The sequence below is a fragment of the Periophthalmus magnuspinnatus genome, chromosome 10 (genome assembly GCF_009829125.3).
Source record: "Periophthalmus magnuspinnatus isolate fPerMag1 chromosome 10, fPerMag1.2.pri, whole genome shotgun sequence".
Lineage (NCBI taxonomy): Eukaryota > Metazoa > Chordata > Actinopteri > Gobiiformes > Gobiidae > Periophthalmus > Periophthalmus magnuspinnatus.
In genome coordinates this window covers 33,660,352-33,677,174 of record NC_047135.1, presented here as the reverse complement: position 1 = coordinate 33,677,174, position 16,823 = coordinate 33,660,352, and the positions used below count along the sequence as shown (strand labels likewise).

General features: G+C 42.9%; 2 protein-coding genes across 2 annotated transcripts; one reads left to right on the top strand and one right to left on the bottom strand.

The window, feature by feature from the left end:
• Positions 1-225: 225 nt before the first annotated feature.
• On the bottom strand, positions 226-9,581 carry si:ch73-43g23.1 (mucin-17). The gene is made up of 2 exons (XM_055224583.1): positions 9,216-9,581; positions 226-8,860 (listed from the first exon to the last, which is right to left on the bottom strand). The coding sequence occupies exon 2, from the start codon at positions 8,789-8,791 to the stop codon at positions 611-613; it is 8,181 nt and encodes a 2,726-aa protein (XP_055080558.1). The 5' UTR covers positions 8,792-8,860; positions 9,216-9,581; the 3' UTR covers positions 226-610.
• Positions 9,582-11,197: 1,616 nt separating this feature from the next.
• On the top strand, positions 11,198-16,335 carry rmnd5b (required for meiotic nuclear division 5 homolog B). The gene is made up of 10 exons (XM_033974036.2): positions 11,198-11,328; positions 12,597-12,764; positions 12,869-13,011; positions 13,083-13,220; positions 13,294-13,394; positions 13,464-13,630; positions 14,036-14,201; positions 14,277-14,379; positions 14,454-14,608; positions 14,693-16,335. Exons 2-10 carry the CDS (start codon positions 12,626-12,628, stop codon positions 14,754-14,756), a joined length of 1,176 nt encoding a protein of 391 aa, XP_033829927.1. The 5' UTR covers positions 11,198-11,328; positions 12,597-12,625; the 3' UTR covers positions 14,757-16,335.
• Positions 16,336-16,823: the final 488 nt, after the last annotated feature.

Sequence of the window (16,823 nt, the reverse complement as noted above, 5' to 3'; positions counted from 1 at the left end):
TGTTTTATACATATTTTACATTCAAATCCTCAAAGAGCCACCCTTTAGCTCAACAGTTAAGTAAGCCTTTTATCAATGCATATTTTTGTGGTATTTATATGTGTGTGTTTTATATATGTGTGTATGGCTTATTAGGCTGTTTTATAAATTTATTGGCAAATGTTGTGATTATGATTATTATTATAAAGACGTTGAGACAGTTTGTAAATAATCGTATTCCATTTATTATAATTTTGTTGCAAACATCAGGTGTCACTCATCTGACAGTAATAAAATAAATATGACAATCAATAGTGTTTTCAAGTTTTTGAAGATCAGATGAACAAATATTAACAGTGCTGTGCAGTACCAGAAACTGTAATCATGGTGAAAAAGTCTTGTATTATTTAAAGATGCTTCATAGAAAATCTTGTTACATTTTTTAACCATCAGCACAAAATAGGATTTCTCCAAGCAGCATATCAAAAAAGCAGCACCAAAATGAAACTCCAAATATTGGTGTCCTCGTTAGCAATAAGAAAACTCAAATAACAGCAAGCTAACATTAGACAGTCCCCTCTATGCCCTGTGTATTTTAAACTCTGGAGGCTCCAGAAGGGCGGCCTCTATTTCAAGAGCGTTTCCCCCCAGTAGGGGGAAGGTTAGAGGGGTGTTTGTGGTAGTAATCGGGAGGGGTGGGATTGGGGCTTGCATTCATTCCCGTGGGCACATAGTACATGCTCTCCAGGTAGTTGGGATCCACTGGTGGATGACCCTGGGTCTCAGATTTGGGTCCCTGACCAGGAGCATTTCTATAACCCACCCCAGGCCCGTGTGGGTGCATGGGGGGTACAGCAGAAGGCTCAGGGTAACGGGGTGGTTGAGGCTGGGCTGGAGGGGCTGCATAAGGCATGTACTGGGGAGCTGGTGCATACATGTTAGTGTTGTGGAGAGGGGGGTAATTAGGTGCTGAAGGGGGATATAAGCCTGAGTGGGACATGGCCTGTTGAGGGATGAGCACTTCCACATACTGACCCGTCTCAGGGTCAAACAGCATTTTCCTCAGGGGCTGAACAGGGACCTCGATGTAGAAATACTTCCCTGTTTCTGGATCCATCAGCACGCGTCGAGGCGTTTGTCCGTAGTTGCTCTCGGAGTACAAACTTGAGCTGTCACCTCCGTAGTCTGAGCCATACGAAGGCCCCAGAGTCTGAGGAGCACACAGATAATGTGGGTCCATGTGAGAGAGACCTGGAGAGTGGCTGTGGGCAGGATCTGGGTACGGAGCCCCAGGCATCACTGCTGCTGACTGCTGAGGAGAGCGGTGCACTGGGGGTCTACGGGGGTCCATATGTTGGGCTGGTGGTAGGGGCCGCTCAGCTGAGTAAGCATGCATAAGTGATGGGTGAGGAGGGCATGCAGGAGGCTGGTGCAGAGGCTGGTACAGTCCTTGTGGTGGGCCAGGGCCAAGGGGGCTAGCTTTGGGAGAGCTAGGCTGGTATGCCACTGGTTGAGGGTCAGGTCTACAGTGGTGAGGCCGAAGGGCAGGCTGAGCGACTGGGTAATGCCCTGGAGAGTGTGTCGGGGCAGGTGGGGTAAGATTGTGTGGGCTGTTGTGAGGGTGCGGGTGCGAGGGACAGCCAGCTGTGCAGGAGCACGGAGGAGGGCGGGACGAGGGCTGATAGCGGCTTGATCTTGGAGGCAAATCTGGCAACCTAAGAGGACTGAAGCTCTCTCTATCATCATAGCTTGGCGGGTCATCAGAGGCATAAAAGTGCAGGTCATTCCTTTTTTGGGAGCACTCGTTTGAGAATGATCTGCGATACGTCTGCCGGATGTATCCAGGGCCTTGTGCTGTGGAAACAGGAGCAGGTTGTGCATTATCTGAAGGGTCCATTGTTGCTGGTTCATGAGGATATGGCATTCTAGGATGTGGCCGTTGGTTGTTTGAATCCATAACAGCTGTTTGGCTGGTCTGGATGGCTCCTGTCTGGGCAGGTGCTTGGGGTTGGTGTCCTGTTACATCAGAAAGTGCAGATGAGGAAATGGTAGGACCAGTGGCTGTGGCAGAAGTGGGATGCCTTTGTGTGTATCTGGAGTTCTGTGAGGGCGGCCCTGACCGCTGCTGCCTGTCTGCCTCTGTGTCGGCCTCTGATGGTGGAGGCTGAACTGAGACATTAGAGGGAGCTGTTGGTTTGTTTGGTGGAGGTTTAAGGCTTGACACTGAAGACACAGCCACCTTTCTTGTATAATTTGAAGTGGAATCATTGGGAATTTTCCTATAAATTGTTGGTGAAGACACAACAATTGTTTGTGATCTATCTTCTGTGTGAGTTTTTGAAGACATAGGGGGCAGTCTCTGAGTTTCACTTGGCATTGCTCCTAAATCTAGAGGTTTAAACTTGCAGTTTGGTTTAGGCGGAACAATTGGCTTCTGAGAATTTTTAGCAACTGATTTAACTTCAATGGCTTGAGGTCTACTATTTCCTAAGGTACTTGTAGTTGTGTCTTGTTTGTTTGTTTCTTTGGATGTGGACTTAACTTCTATCGGCTGAGGTTTGAATCTCCGTACTGCAGGAGATCTTGGAGGAAATGTTGGATCAGATCTTTTCACAGCTTCAAAGTCTCCAAATGCTCCTTGTTTGTTGGCAGGAGATGGCTCTGCGGCAGATTTTGGTGGCAAATGGTGTACTTTATTAGTTGAATCCAGTTTGGCAGAAGTACTCTCAGTTTCTACTGTTTTGGTTTCAGTGTTGCTTGGCATTGCTGGAGATCCAGATGCAGCGGATGAAGAGGAGAATGTTCTTTCTCTGTGAGACTCTGTTGAAGTCTGAAGTGGAATCTCTAAGCAGTTCACATGTTTAGATGGCGCACTTTTACTGCTACCTGCATTCTGCCCTTCTCCCACAACTGCCCCAATATCAGCGTGATAACCTTTCTCTTTCAGTAACATTGAAACTGAGTGTCCGCTGCCTCCAGGAGTACCCGAGAGCCCAGGCGATGAAGCTGGGACAGTGCTTGGAAACTCCTCGTGAGATGGAGAAGCAGACCTCTTAGTTCTGCTGTTGTCTCGTATTAACACAATAGCAGTTGACACTTCTCTTTCTTTACTTGGCATTTTGGGGAGAGAGCCAAGCATCGGTCTATCCACATGCTGGTGTGTCAATATGTGCTGTTTTTCAGCAACTGCACTTACTTTACCCTTACTCTGAACATCAAAACTTGTAGCATCTTCATGTTTTGCCTCGTTTACATGGTGTAACTGTGTCTCAGTAATAGGCTGTGTATCAGTGGCAGTTTTACTTTTATCTTCTTTCCAGCACACAGCCTTGTATTCTATTTGCATTGGTTGTGACTGAGGTGTCGGTTGTTTGTGCTGACAATTTTTTTCATCTTTTGTTTTAATGCTATTACTTTCTTTACTTTCCTCGTTTAACTCTGACGTTTCTTTATGCTTCACATCTTGCGACTCCTGACCCTCCAGTTGTGCGACCTCCCCAGTGTTTTCCTTTTCAGTTTGTTCCTTGGTAGAATTGGTGTCATCTGAAGGAGCAGCGCTGGTTGCTTTGAACGAGAGATTGTAAGTGTTTTTTACAAGACGCCTCACGTCTCGAACTTTGTGTATAGGCCCCTTCATTTTCTCATCCATTTGGTCTTCTATTTTATCGTTAACACAGGATTCCACTTTCTCATCTGAAATGAAAGATTTGTTTTCAGTTTCAGGTGTAAGGCAGACATTGAGGGAGGCTTTTTTCTTTTCTGATAATAATATGGAAAGGCTGTTGGGGCTTTTTGGCTTGTATGAGGCATGGACACCCTCCTGCGCCTGTTTATGGGCCTGTGTGTTTTCACATTCCTGTTCTCTATTTGTCATCGCGGCATGTCCAGTAGATGAGGCTCCGGCTTCAGTGGCAGGACCTGAGTTCCCGGCAGTGCTATTTGTTGAGTCATCATGCTCTGTCTCCTTCCACCTTTGATTGTTATCAGAAACTTCTTTAGAGGACGTCGCTTTGGGTTCTGATTGTAAAATTGCAGATCTGGTCTCAGCTTCGGCCTCTTCGCTGTCAGCTATTGAAAATGTTACGCTTCTGTTACTATTGGTTGAACTCGGTCTATGACTTAATTTTCCTCTTAGGTTTTTCTGTCTCCCAACCTCGTCTTTTACATTTGTGTCACTTCTGCCTCCAAAGGTATCAGATAAGATGCTAGAGTCTGACTGAAGACTGGAACTCAACAGTTGCATATCAGGTTTGGGAGACTTTGAGGTTTTTGTAGTTGAGATGCTTTCGTCCACATCACAAGGTTCTTCTTCTCCAGTCAGCTCATCACTCTGCATCTTTTTAGTCAAGACACTCTTAATGAGACAAGTGGCAATTTTAGTCTTGGAACATGACTCATCAAATGAAGGAGATTTTTGAAGTTTAGATTTTGTTACATTTTGGTGTTTGTCAAGAGCTGGATTCTCTTCATACGGCTCTGGATCCAGTGAGGATGCTGGGGTAGAGTGCTGTCTTAGTAAAGTCTCTCTCTGATGAGTGTCTTGAGAAAGGTTATCCATCAGTGGGATGCCAGGACTACTGTTCTCACTGCTCTCATCTTTTGATTCAGTGGTGTCCCTCCTCTTTAGCTGAATCTGTCTTTTAGGTACTCCTCTTCTGACCCTCCTAGAGTCCTCTTTTTCCACAGCCACATCAACACACTCAAAGCTTCCCAACTCATAGCATCTGGAAGGATCCAGTCCATCTGAATAGTAGGTAGATGATTGTTGGAGAGCAAATTCATCATTGTCCAACATTTGGGCTGAGCCTCTAAAGTCAGCATAAGACAACCAAGGTGTACTGACCCCAGCTGGACTGTCCTGGGTAGATGGTTGAGAAGCATTGGTAGAAGAGCGATGGCTTGAGTTGTACATGTCCAGATAGTCTACCTCAGGGCTCGAGAGGCTGCTGAATGCCACATCCGAAAACCATTTAACTTCATGGTCTGCCTCATCGAGCTCACTTCCCATGCTGGAGCTCGAACTCCTCCCAGGCTTATTTGTGGCAACGCGTCCAGAAGAAGCGCTCCTGTGCTGAGTTATGGGGGGCTGAAGCCGCCTTCCAAGTCTTCCACTCCTAGTGTCAGGTTGGGAAGAAAGCCTGTGCGTGGTCTGTTGTTGCTTTGGCTGTCTGGTGAGCTGGCTTTCTGAGGAGGAATGCACTGTTGGCAGACCAGGACGACTATCTCTCCCTGTGGGAGCAGTGTTGCGACTCACAGGGCCCTTTCTATTCTTGGCATTGAATGACAGCTCAACCTGTTCCTCTCTGTAACTGGCATCCCCATGCCATCCCTCCCCCTTTTCTGGGATTTGCTCCTCCCTCTTTCCCTCTCTGTACTTCCCACAATCCTGTTGCTCCTGATCTATTGCACTCTCCTGCAGCCGCAGTCCCCTTTCCATCTCTTGTGGCCTCCTCTTCCTAAACCAGTCTTCTTGGCTATTATTAACAAGGTCATGATGGGGGATTTCCGTATTTGTCACCACTTTCTTTAGATTAGCACTGGGTAACGATGTTTTAACTTGAGGAGGGCTCCGGCCTCTGGTTTGCCACTGTCTGTAAGGCTTTTCAGGGGCAATGATGTGGACAGGTGTAAATCTGGTAAGTGGAGGAGAAGGTGTCCTCCTCTTCTTTACATGGCTGGCCATGTTCTCTCTTAAAGTACTTTTGTTTTCAGCTCCAACTGTTCCAGACAGTTGCCTTCTGAAAGGCTTTGGAGTCAGATTTGTATTGAATGTGCGGTTGCTTTGAGAGTAATTAATAAATTGAGGCTGTGGGTTTTCTCTTTTTTTAACTGGCAAAGTTGTATTTTCCTTGGGCACAGGTAATACAGGATCAGTTATAGGATAGTTCACCACAGTAGGAGATTTTTTAAAACAACCTTTCCCCTCAATATAACAACGATCTGTATCTTGTTTCTCAGCATATAAATTTGAACCTAACTCAACCGCTGACTGTACTTCACTTGTTGTCACTCTGGCTGCTGATTCGGACAAACACACTGGTGGAGGAGAATAACTTGGAGACACAGGCAAAACACACACTGAATTAGAGTCTTCACTGTGCAGTTTATATGGGGATGCTGGCTGTGCAGACTCTTCAGTTTCTGCTACGTCAATTGAAGAATGAAGGTTTTGTTGTTCCACAGTGTCTTTAAAAGTACAACAGTCAAACTTATCTTCAGATAGTGTTTCAGATAATAGTGGCTCAGCAGCTTGAGATATATCACATTTGTAGTGAGGTGAGAGACTTTGACAATGTGAGGACAAAGGGCTGTGATTTCTTATTTTTGGGGATGGTGTTTTATGTGTGTCCTCAGACTGCTGCTGTGACTGCAGGTCAAACACAAGTGAACTGTGAGAAGAGTATCTGCTTGGACTAAAATCTCTTGGTATGGGTGATTCAGAAAGACAAGGTTCTTCTGAAAAAGCAGGAGAGGGCTGGTCTTCAGGTTGAACAATGGAGTAAGATATGTTTGTGATGTGAGGGGATGCAGGAGGCTGGACTATGTTTGTGATGTTTGTAATGTGACAGGGTGTAGGAGACTGGACTACAGGTGAGATGTTTGTGATGGGAGACGGTGTAAGAGACTGGACTACAGGTGAGATGTTTGTGATGGGAGACGGTGTAAGAGACTGGACTACAGGTGAGATGTTTGTGATGGGAGACGGTGTAAGAGACTGGACTACAGGTGAGATGTTTGTGATGGGAGACGGTGTAAGAGACTGGACTACAGGTGAGATGTTTGTGATGGGAGACGGTGTAAGAGACTGGACTACAGGTGAGATGTTTGTGATGGGAGACGGTGTAAGAGACTGGACTACAGGTGAGATGTTTGTAATGTGACGGGGTGTAGGAGACTGGACTACAGGTGAGATGTTTGTAATGTGACGGGGTGTAGGAGACTGGACTACAGGTGAGATGTTTGTAATGTGACGGGGTGTAGGAGACTGAGCTACAGGTGAGATGTTTGTGGTGGGAGATGGTGTAGGAGACTGGACTACAGGTGAGATGTTTGTAATGTGACGGGGTGTAGGAGACTGAGCTACAGGTGAGATGTTTGTGATGGGAGATGGTGTAGGAGACTGAGCTACAGGTGAGATGTTTGTGATGGGAGATGGTGTAGGAGACTGGGCTACAGGTGAGATGTTTGTGATGGGAGACGGTGTAAGAGACTGAACTACAGGTGAGATGTTTGTAATGTGATGGGGTGTAGGAGACTGGATTACAGGTGAGACGTTTGTGATGTGGGAGGGTGTAGGAGACTGGTCGACAGGTGAGATGTTTGTGATACGAGACGGTGTAGGAGACTGGACTACAGGTGAGACGTTTGTGATGTGAGGGGGTACAGGAGACTGGACTACAGGTGAGTCTAATTGAGGCTCAAAAACAGGGCTCTTAAGCTCATTTTCCAGTTCAGGTGAAGAAGCTGTAATTCTGATTTCAGGAGATGAAGCTTTATCTATACAAACTATAGGTGAATACACAGGAGATGGGGACAAATGGGTTAGTACCGGTGAATACAGTGAGCTTCTACTTGGCGGTGGAGTGTAAATGTACTTTTGTTGAGGGGAAAGTGCAGCGGTGGGAGATCTGGTTGCAGGACTGTGGGGTGAGGTGGGGCTGAGTCGGCTTGGTGAAGGGGATGGACTGTTTAGTCTTATTATTTCAGATGAAATGCTCCCTGGCTCAGGTGATGGTGTGGGTGAGTTCACAGGTGAGGGAGACGTATATTGTAGGTCAGGTGTAGACTCTGTGTCATTTGTATCTGGCTCAACAGAAACAGTTATGTCTTCTTTGACATTTATAGGACTTGGAATAGGTTCATGAGTTTGAGGATGGTCATCTAAATCTGGTGTGGAGCCTCTGCTGAATAGATCATGCACTGAGATTCTGCCTCTTAGCGCTGGCCGTGGAGACAACAGAATGTCAGTTGATGATACAATAACTTTAGGTTGAAAGTTTAATGGAGTAATAACATTGTCTGGTGGCAGCTTTGTAAAGTTGTGGTTACAGATGTGCCCTGGTTCTGAAGATAGTTCCCAGACTTCAGGTTGTGTGGTAACAGATGCAGAGGAGCTGACACAGTTTTCTAACTCAGGAGTGGGGGTGTGCTGTGACAAGCTGCTATGTCTGTCCTTAGAGGCAGGAGTAGTTCTCCTGCTTTCTGTTTCAGAGATACCCTTTCTTGAACTTGAGGGTGAAGGTGTGTATGTAATATCAACTAAAGATGAAGATAAAGAGTGACAACTTCCCTCTGGGCTGTGAGTTTGAGGGGTTTTGTTCTCGGGCAAAATCCCGTCACAAACTGTTGTGAGGTCTGGACTCGCCCTGCAATGTGCCCTGTTAGTTGTTCCAGAAAATTCAGGAGGTGTTTGTTCTTCTGTTAAACTTTGTAATGGAACACAGTTCTGCTTCTCATTCGTGTCCTCAAGCCCCTCCTCTCCTTCAATGGAGCTATGGGCTGTATGATAAGAACCCGAGGAGTCGTTATTATCATCCACTGAGGGTGAGGTCACTGCACGTCCCTCCACCTCTGTCTGCTGTGGGATAAAAGCTGCTGAAGCGGGACTGCTTGAAAGTGAAGCTTCACAGTCGTCTCCAAAAATGTCACACAGGCAGGTGGTCTCAGAAATGGCACTGCGCTGGCTGGGCGTGTTAATTATGTCAAAGATCTCCACGTGGTTAGGAGTACCGTCGCGGTGACAGAGGGAAAAGGTGCGCGGTGCACTGCGCAAAAAGGAGTAACTGTCCCCTTGGAGAGTCCAGCTGTCCATCGCTAAACCACAAGCTCCAATTTCTGTGGCCAGTGGCTCTTTTGGGCTGCCCTGGGGTCAGGTCCTGGTCTGCAAAAGAGATACAGTTACCTGGAGGAGGTGTAGCTAATTATTTTTAAATCAGCGATAATAATTAGCAAGTCTGTGAAATTGTAATGCATGGACATGTATTAAAAAGGATTATACAAAAAAGGACATTTTGTATTTGTAAATTGTACTCTATGAACCTATTCCATTGTCATGCTTACACTAAACCTCTGTTGCATCCATTGCATCCATTGCATCCATAATTGTAGCTAGCAGCTATTATCATGACAGATTAAAATATACACATTATTCCGTACATTCACAGTCAGTCCATAATTCTGAGAGCATATTTCTTTTTTTTCTTTTTTTTACAAAGAACAAAAGTGATTTCCTGTACCTTTGGCCACGGATGGCTAGCCACTATCCATCGGGAATTTAGTTCCTCTGCTCCACTTCCAGCTGATTGTCTTAATCCACAGCAAACTCAAATACAGAAAATCTCTGCAGGAAAACAGGATTCACTCAGCTGCCCAAAGCTCAGAGAGGTGCCACTTTGACTAAACTGTGTCAGTATGGAAAAGGCACTGCCATGTTCCAGACTTCATCTTCTTTTGATTCCTCTTCTCTGACTTCCCATGATCCCTTTCCCCCTCCCATCCAGCCACAGGACAAGCAGCCGTTTAACCTAGATCTTTCTCCTCCAGCATGAGTTCTGGTTGGGCTTTCCTGTGAGTGCAGGGCTGGGGTACAGTGGGGCTGGCGGGGCGGGTTTATAGTTAGCAGCAGGTGCTGATTCTGCCTGGACAAATGAGAGCGCCTGGAATCTGACACTTAGCGCCAGCTCAGTCACAGGGCTCCTCTATATATAGGGCCACACTATCAGGATAGATAGCCAAATTTTCAGACATATTTCAGACAGAAGAAGTGGATTCATTGTTCAGAGGCCAATTCAAAAAGTATCGATCTGAGCTTACATATTGAATCTAAACCATTGGAATACTGTTCTACTGTGTATTTAGGTGCAGGACAATAGGTCAAAGGTCAATACAGTCTCTGGGTAATGGTTAAGCAAGCTCACATGCTAAAGCATAAGCCATGTTTGCAGACCTGACTTGCATAAGCAGAATCACTGCCAATATTCCAACATAATTCTTTATTGTATGTGAGGCTGTCCGGCCTATTAATTTAATGAAACTATGCATGGTGACATGATGACAAAGTCTGATTAAAGTGAAGTCTAATTCAATTTATTCTGTAGATGTTACTCAGCTATTGTGTGCAAGTGCTTAAATGAGCAATGTGAACAAAAAAATCATATGGTATAAAAGAAATCAATATTTCATGAACTTAATTTGGTGATACAATACCATTATCGTGAGCTGCTGTATCAATATTGAGTATTTTGTGACAGTGAAAGAATTTTGTTGTTTATTTAGAGCACATATGTCAAACTCAAGGCCCGGGGGCCCTCCACATCATTTCATGTGTTTCATGGTCTTAAAATGTAATTTTATCAGGAGATACACAGTAACACAGCCACATTTTTACATCTAGGCAAAAGCATATGTAATATTTGTAACTTGAACAAGTAATAAATACAGAAACAGTTAATTAACAAGTTAAAAAAGCAGTTAGATTTATTTTACATCCGGCCCTTTGAAGACTGATATTTTGCTAATGTGGCCCCCGGTGAAAATATGTTTGACACCCCTGATTTAGAGGAAGGAATCTTTGTGCAATACATTTGACATGTTCAGTATTATGGTCTAAATTGTCAAAACTAATAGTCTACAGTCTATAGCTGAGAGTCCAGTTAACTCCCATCATTTGATTCCCAGAAAAATATATAATAAATAGTGCATACAGTATGTTGGTAGTACACTAATCAGACCACTGAGCTTCTGAATTCCATCTATTATGCTGTTGTACAGGCGTCTATGCCGCAGATAAAACTGAGCTGTTGTGGTTAATGCACTCAAAGGGAAAGAATGATCAGCCCTTATGGCCAGCTTAGATGTGCATGACCGCATAACAGATAGATTAGTCATACTGTCCCATACAAAGACCTCAGCCACCCTTTGACCAATCTGCTTTTCACTCAGAACAATGCTAGAGTCTATTTATGGCCTAATCTGGCAGATTTTAAATGTGACTTTCAGACTCAATTTTTTTTTTTTCAGTACTGACTTGAAGCACAGCCATCTAAGAATACATTTATTAGAATAACTGTAATTTCATACTGTTGCAAGCAGAGCAACCCAACACAAAACATGGAATAATTATTTATCAATCATAATTTGTCTTATAAACAGATGGTATTTATGGAAACTATTTCAAACCTCATTAACTAAACTGCAAAAACAATGGTCGGTGTCTTAATTTGAAAATGATCCGAGACACACTGTGCGACACAGGAACATCCGCAGTCTTCAGGCTAGTCTAGTGTTGTCAAACAAGTTGCTAACGCTAATGTCGGCTAACTAGCCAGCACGGGTTAATTATCACGAAGGGTAAGTCCAAACCTACATTTGTTTTATAAAATCAATGTATCATACCAAAATATAACTTCAGTGCTACCAACAAGACACGACTACTGACCGTCTTTAGATGTATATCTTCAACTTGAAGCTTGCGCGTTGTTAGCCGTTAGCAATGGCTATCTTTTACAGCGAGGAAATGAGAGAGCGCAGGCCGTTTGTTTATGTTAGCCGTCTGCTGCTTCTTCTGGCTTCGTTAATCCTATTTTATTATCCGATTGCGTTCCCCGTTTTAATCTCAATGGCAGTAAATATAAAAGAGTGATGTAATAAGGTTAACTGACGACATTTCTCTAGTTTGAGTTTGATATCTGAAGATGTCTCTGTGTGTAGGTGTCTGTTTACGCTAGGTTTGGTGGACATTTTCTTTAGCTCACTGCTAACAAGCTATCTAACTTAGCCTTTTAGAGACGACTCACCAAAAGTACAATTGTTTTGACGAGAGCCTATGAATGTTCATGTATTTTGTCCACAATTTCCTCAGTCTAGACTAGACTGGATTTTACCAGTAGTAAAACAAGTAACAAGTCACTACGAAAAATGTGTATTTAGCTGTAACTTTAAACCTTAAAGTGCACGTAATCTTTTACAAACCCTGCGCTGTGACCTCACATCTGCGAAACCTGCTGGTCTAAACCAGATTTTTACAAATGATAAAACACAATGTTAAAGATCACTAAGTAGTCTCGTTTCATTGTGTATATCCTACACGTATTTACATTCACAAAGGAACTATTACTTTATGCATGTTTTTGCATTATTTGTGTCGTGATCTGCGCAGTTTAATGTTGTCTAAGGAGGTTATCGTATGTTTTGTCGGAGCTGGCTCTGTTTGTGTTGAAAGCCTGGGGCAGAGTAAGAGGACACTTAGTTTGATGTAGTATTGTAAAGTCTGTCTGCTTGTTGTTTTATGGGTCTTATGAGCACATGTGGTTTTGGCACCTCCCAAATAGTGTGACACGATGTTAAATAAATTAAACTAAAAACATTTATTACTGACAGGTTGTGTTTGTTCAAAACACTAACTTATTTGCCTTATTTGGAAAGGCCTAATGCTTAACGCAAGACCACTTCATTTTTTAAGATATGTCTTCCAACAGTTCAGTTTCTGTGTTATGTATCAGGATATATTATTTAGTTAGTTATTTAACAAAAGTAATCTTTCACGGGAGTTAGAATTGACAAAACAAAATACAATTTTAAATGTTTTCTATGTAATGAATCTGTGTTTTTCTTGTCAGTTGTTGTGTCTGAGTGTGTAGGCAGAAACATGGAGCAGTGTGCATGTGTGGAGCGGGAATTGGAAAAAGTTCTCCATCGCTTTGTCATGTACGGCCACCAGTCTGAAGAGAGACTAGATGAACTCCTGCGCAGTGTCTGTGAGATACGTGCACAGCTAGTAGCATTTGGTAAGACGGTGGTTTTATATGTGTGTCCAGCTCTCATTTATGATTTCAGTTAGTAGTGCTGATGTTCACTGCAGTGGATTTGATCTGTTTTTTTGCTTCTACAGGTGTACAAGATGCAGATTTGTCTGTACTGTCTCAGACAATGACACAGTGCTGTAAGAACATTAAAGAAACAGTACAAATGTTAGCTTCACGACACAAGGACATTCATGGCAGTGTGTCAAAAGTTGGCAAAGCTATTGACAGGGTAAATATGAAATTAAACAGTTACATTTACATTTATTTCTATGTGCCTTCTGAAAGTCTTTTCCTCTCCAGAATTTTGATGCAGAGATTAGTGCCGTGGTTGCAGAAACAGTATGGGATACCCCTGACAGGCAGAAATATCTTAGTGAAACGATAGTTGAGCATCTGTACAGACAAGGCATGCTCGGTGTAGCAGAAGATTTGTGTCAGGTAAGAAATGCAAACTGTCAAAACACATCAACCTGAAAAGAGATACTACAAACTTGCATCATTCTATTTTCAGGAGTCTGGGGTAGTCATTGATATGAGTATGAAGCAGCCTTTTCTTGAATTAAACAGGATTCTTGAAGCTCTACGAATGCAGGACCTCAGGCCAGCGTTAGAGTATGTTTTTCTATTTAATGGTTTAATTAATTGAACTAGATTCTCTATTGAAGTGTGTCTGTTTTTTAGATGGGCAGTGACAAATCGCCAGCGGCTTCTTGACCTGAACAGTAGTCTAGAATTCAAGTTACACCGATTGTACTTCATCAGCCTGCTCAGTGGAGGCATTAGCAACCAAGTGGAAGCTCTGCAATATGCAAGACATTTTCAACCATTTGCTTCACAGCACCAGAGAGGTAATGCTGATCACACTAGCCCCGTCACGATAACAAATTTTGAAGTGCGATGTAAGCAGAATATTCCCAAAAATTATTCTAAATGTACAATAATGTAAATAAAATGCAAGCTGCAACAAAATAAATAACAATGCAACACATAAGTAGTTTTTGTTTCCGTCTATAATGAGGCATAGAAATTCATAATTCAAACTTGTACAGCTCAAACCTCATTGTAGAATAGAAAAATAACCAAAATGTACCCACTATTGCACAGAAAGTCTCCATGAGAAATATTGACCCTCAAAAATTACTGTTCTATCTATCATGTATTGAACAATAAATCAATCTAGTATTTATTGTGACAGTCCTATTCTGCAGGAGATAAAGCTGTGTAGAATATACTATTGTTTTCTGTTCTCACAGATATCCAAATTCTCATGGGGAGCCTGGTCTACCTGCGCCATGGAATTGAAAATTCTCCATATCGCAGTTTGCTTGAGCCAAACCAGTGGGCTGAGATCTGCAACATCTTCACCAGGGATGCCTGTGCCTTACTGGGTCTTTCTGTAGAGTCCCCGCTAAGTGTCAGGTTAGATTGTTAAAATAAGTTGATTAACAAGCGAATATTAAAACTTTAAAGTAATATTAGTTTTTTATGTTCTAGTTTCGCATCAGGCTGTATGGCTTTGCCTGTGCTGATGAACATCAAACAGGTCATAGAGCAAAGACAATGTAGTGGAGTTTGGACACACAAAGATGAGTTGCCCGTAAGTAATATTCAGTAAACCACGTTATTCTTTACTCACTTTGATTCACTAAGTTTGTTTTTCTGATTGTCCAGATTGAAATTGACCTGGGAAAAAAGTGCTGGTATCACTCAGTATTCGCCTGCCCAATTCTTCGTCAACAAACTTCAGAAAGCAACCCTCCAATGAAGCTCATTTGTGGCCATGTCATCTCCAGAGATGCTCTCAACAAACTCACCAACGCTGGAAAGTGAGTGTGACAGTTTTTGTGTGTTCAGATCACATTTACTGTATAACCGTACTATGTATTGATTTTGACTGGTTCATTCTTAAGGTTGAAATGCCCATATTGCCCCATGGAGCAGAACCCGTCACATGCCAAGCAGATCTACTTTTGATACATTCAGTCTCTTCATGGCTTTGGATGAAGTTCCCTGGAGCGTGAGGCATTTCAGGACCATTTTTGTCTTGCCCCTTTCCACAGATGGTCTATGGCCTTATTGTGAGCGAGGTTTTGTCCCTTTGCTCTTCTGGAGGGCTCCGGTCATCTTGAAATGCCCATCTCCAACTAATATACAAAGCCCAGCTGGGAAGGCATGACTAGAGCTTGTAGTGCCTCTGGAAAGAACAGTGCATTGAAACGCGTATGGACATGCCTGTAGTTTTTGTTTTTGAAGTATATCACACATAAAGGTATTTCTGGGCTTTTTACTGTTTGAATACGGTATGGAGGACCGCTTTAAGTTTCTTCCCCTTCATCTGAGGCAGTTTGATGAAAATGGATAGATGTACAGTTTGTGCAAGGAGACTTAAGGCAAGGATCAGTCTTTTCAATGATTGCACAAAAATCCTCTGAATGTTTATGACCGTGTTCTTTACTGCTGAGGGAATTTCTGGAGGACTATCTTGACTGTCCCTCTCTTTTCTCCTCCATAATGTCGTCAATGTTGGCTCATGTATCCACACATTTAGCTCATGAACAGGGGAAGACCTCTGCTACTGTCTGCAACGGCAAGATTGTTCACATTATATAAACCATTGACCTGTTTGATGTGTGTATTTAACAAACAAAAAGGAAACAAAAATATACAATGAAATGTGCTTTGTTTTTATTTTCTTCACAACCTCTATTAACCACTATAAGCATTACTGATATTGCTACAGCATGGGTTTCAGAACTAACATCCCTGCCCTCTTAACCCTGGACTGTGTCTCTATTGTGCTCTGTGCAAACTGGAGGTGTGAAGTTGTGTGATGGTAGCAGTAAGTTCCTACTCGCAGTAACTTTAGGCTTGTGATTCGGCTTTCCTTGTGGGTGAGAAATCCCTCTGGTTCTTGTTGCTGTTGTTTAGTATACAGTTATAACCGAGGGCCTCTGACACACAGGTTTGGCTGAACATAAAATACATGCTCAACATTATAGTCCATACATATCCTCAGGGTTCATTGTCACTTCATCCCACAGTTCACAGTTAGTATTTAAGATGTACATCTAGGTATAGCATATATTGGATTATATAATACGTTTTCCATTGAAGAGACTGTTGGAAATGTGTAAATATACAAATAGTTATCTGACAGAATACATAAGGCATCTGGATGCTCATTAATTACCAAAACACAACAAGTTTTTGGTTTCTCCTGAAATATTGTGATGTCACCTCTATTTGTTGAGGCTTATTTATCCCCTATTGCACCAGCATAGATGAAATAATACTACGATAACACACAGTCATGAGACAAAACTGAAGCATCCTTTGAATGGGTTACAGCATGTTCTGTTTGGACTTTGTTTCCTGGCTTGCTCTGGTTGACAATCACTGATGGCTTCTCTGAGGGTCCTTCATTTAGACTGCTAATGCCCTGTGATTGACTTGTTTCTGCTTATGTGTGTAATGACTCCTTTACTGTAAATCTCTATGCTCTACCATGTTTCATAAACTTGCAGCTGAAAATAAAACAAATTTGTACGTCAAATCTGTACCTGCTTTTAGTTTTAGGACCACTTGGTGGCACACTAGAGTTACAAAATGCCATGTTTACAAGTGAGAGAGACTCAAAATATGTACTACTATCATCCTCCTACATGTGTCAAAGCACCTCAAAATGTCTTTGAGCCTCTTCTGAACCGATGGTTTACATAATATTTTAAATGCCAGCAGCAGAGCTTTATGACTCACTTCAAACTCACAGCTCCGAGTGGTTCTGTGTTAACCCTTTTTTGTCTGTCACTTGTTCATTCTGTGAATACCACATAAATGTTGTTTTTGTTTTTATATAGCCAGGGGATGATGCTATGGACCCATGGCTAAACCTCTAAAAGCCACATTAGCCCCAACAGCTCAGCCTCTCAGTTGTTCATCATATAAGCTCAAGTCATCTGCTTCATTGGCACGAACAATGGAGAGTTTAAGCCCTTTTAGTGTCGACTGGAGCCAGCAGCTGAACAGCAACAGAAACTTGTA

Bases quoted from the DNA above. Each gene is read 5' to 3' on its own strand.
- si:ch73-43g23.1 (XM_055224583.1), bottom strand. From the start codon at position 8,791: ATGGACAGCTGGACTCTCCAAGGGGACAGTTACTCCTTTTTGCGCAGT.
- rmnd5b (XM_033974036.2), top strand. From the start codon at position 12,626: ATGGAGCAGTGTGCATGTGTGGAGCGGGAATTGGAAAAAGTTCTCCAT. The intron at 13,631-14,035 runs GTAATGCTGATC...CTGTTCTCACAG, and splicing joins TGCTTCACAGCACCAGAGAG to ATATCCAAATTCTCATGGGG. The intron at 14,609-14,692 runs GTGAGTGTGACA...TTCATTCTTAAG, and splicing joins AAACTCACCAACGCTGGAAA to GTTGAAATGCCCATATTGCC.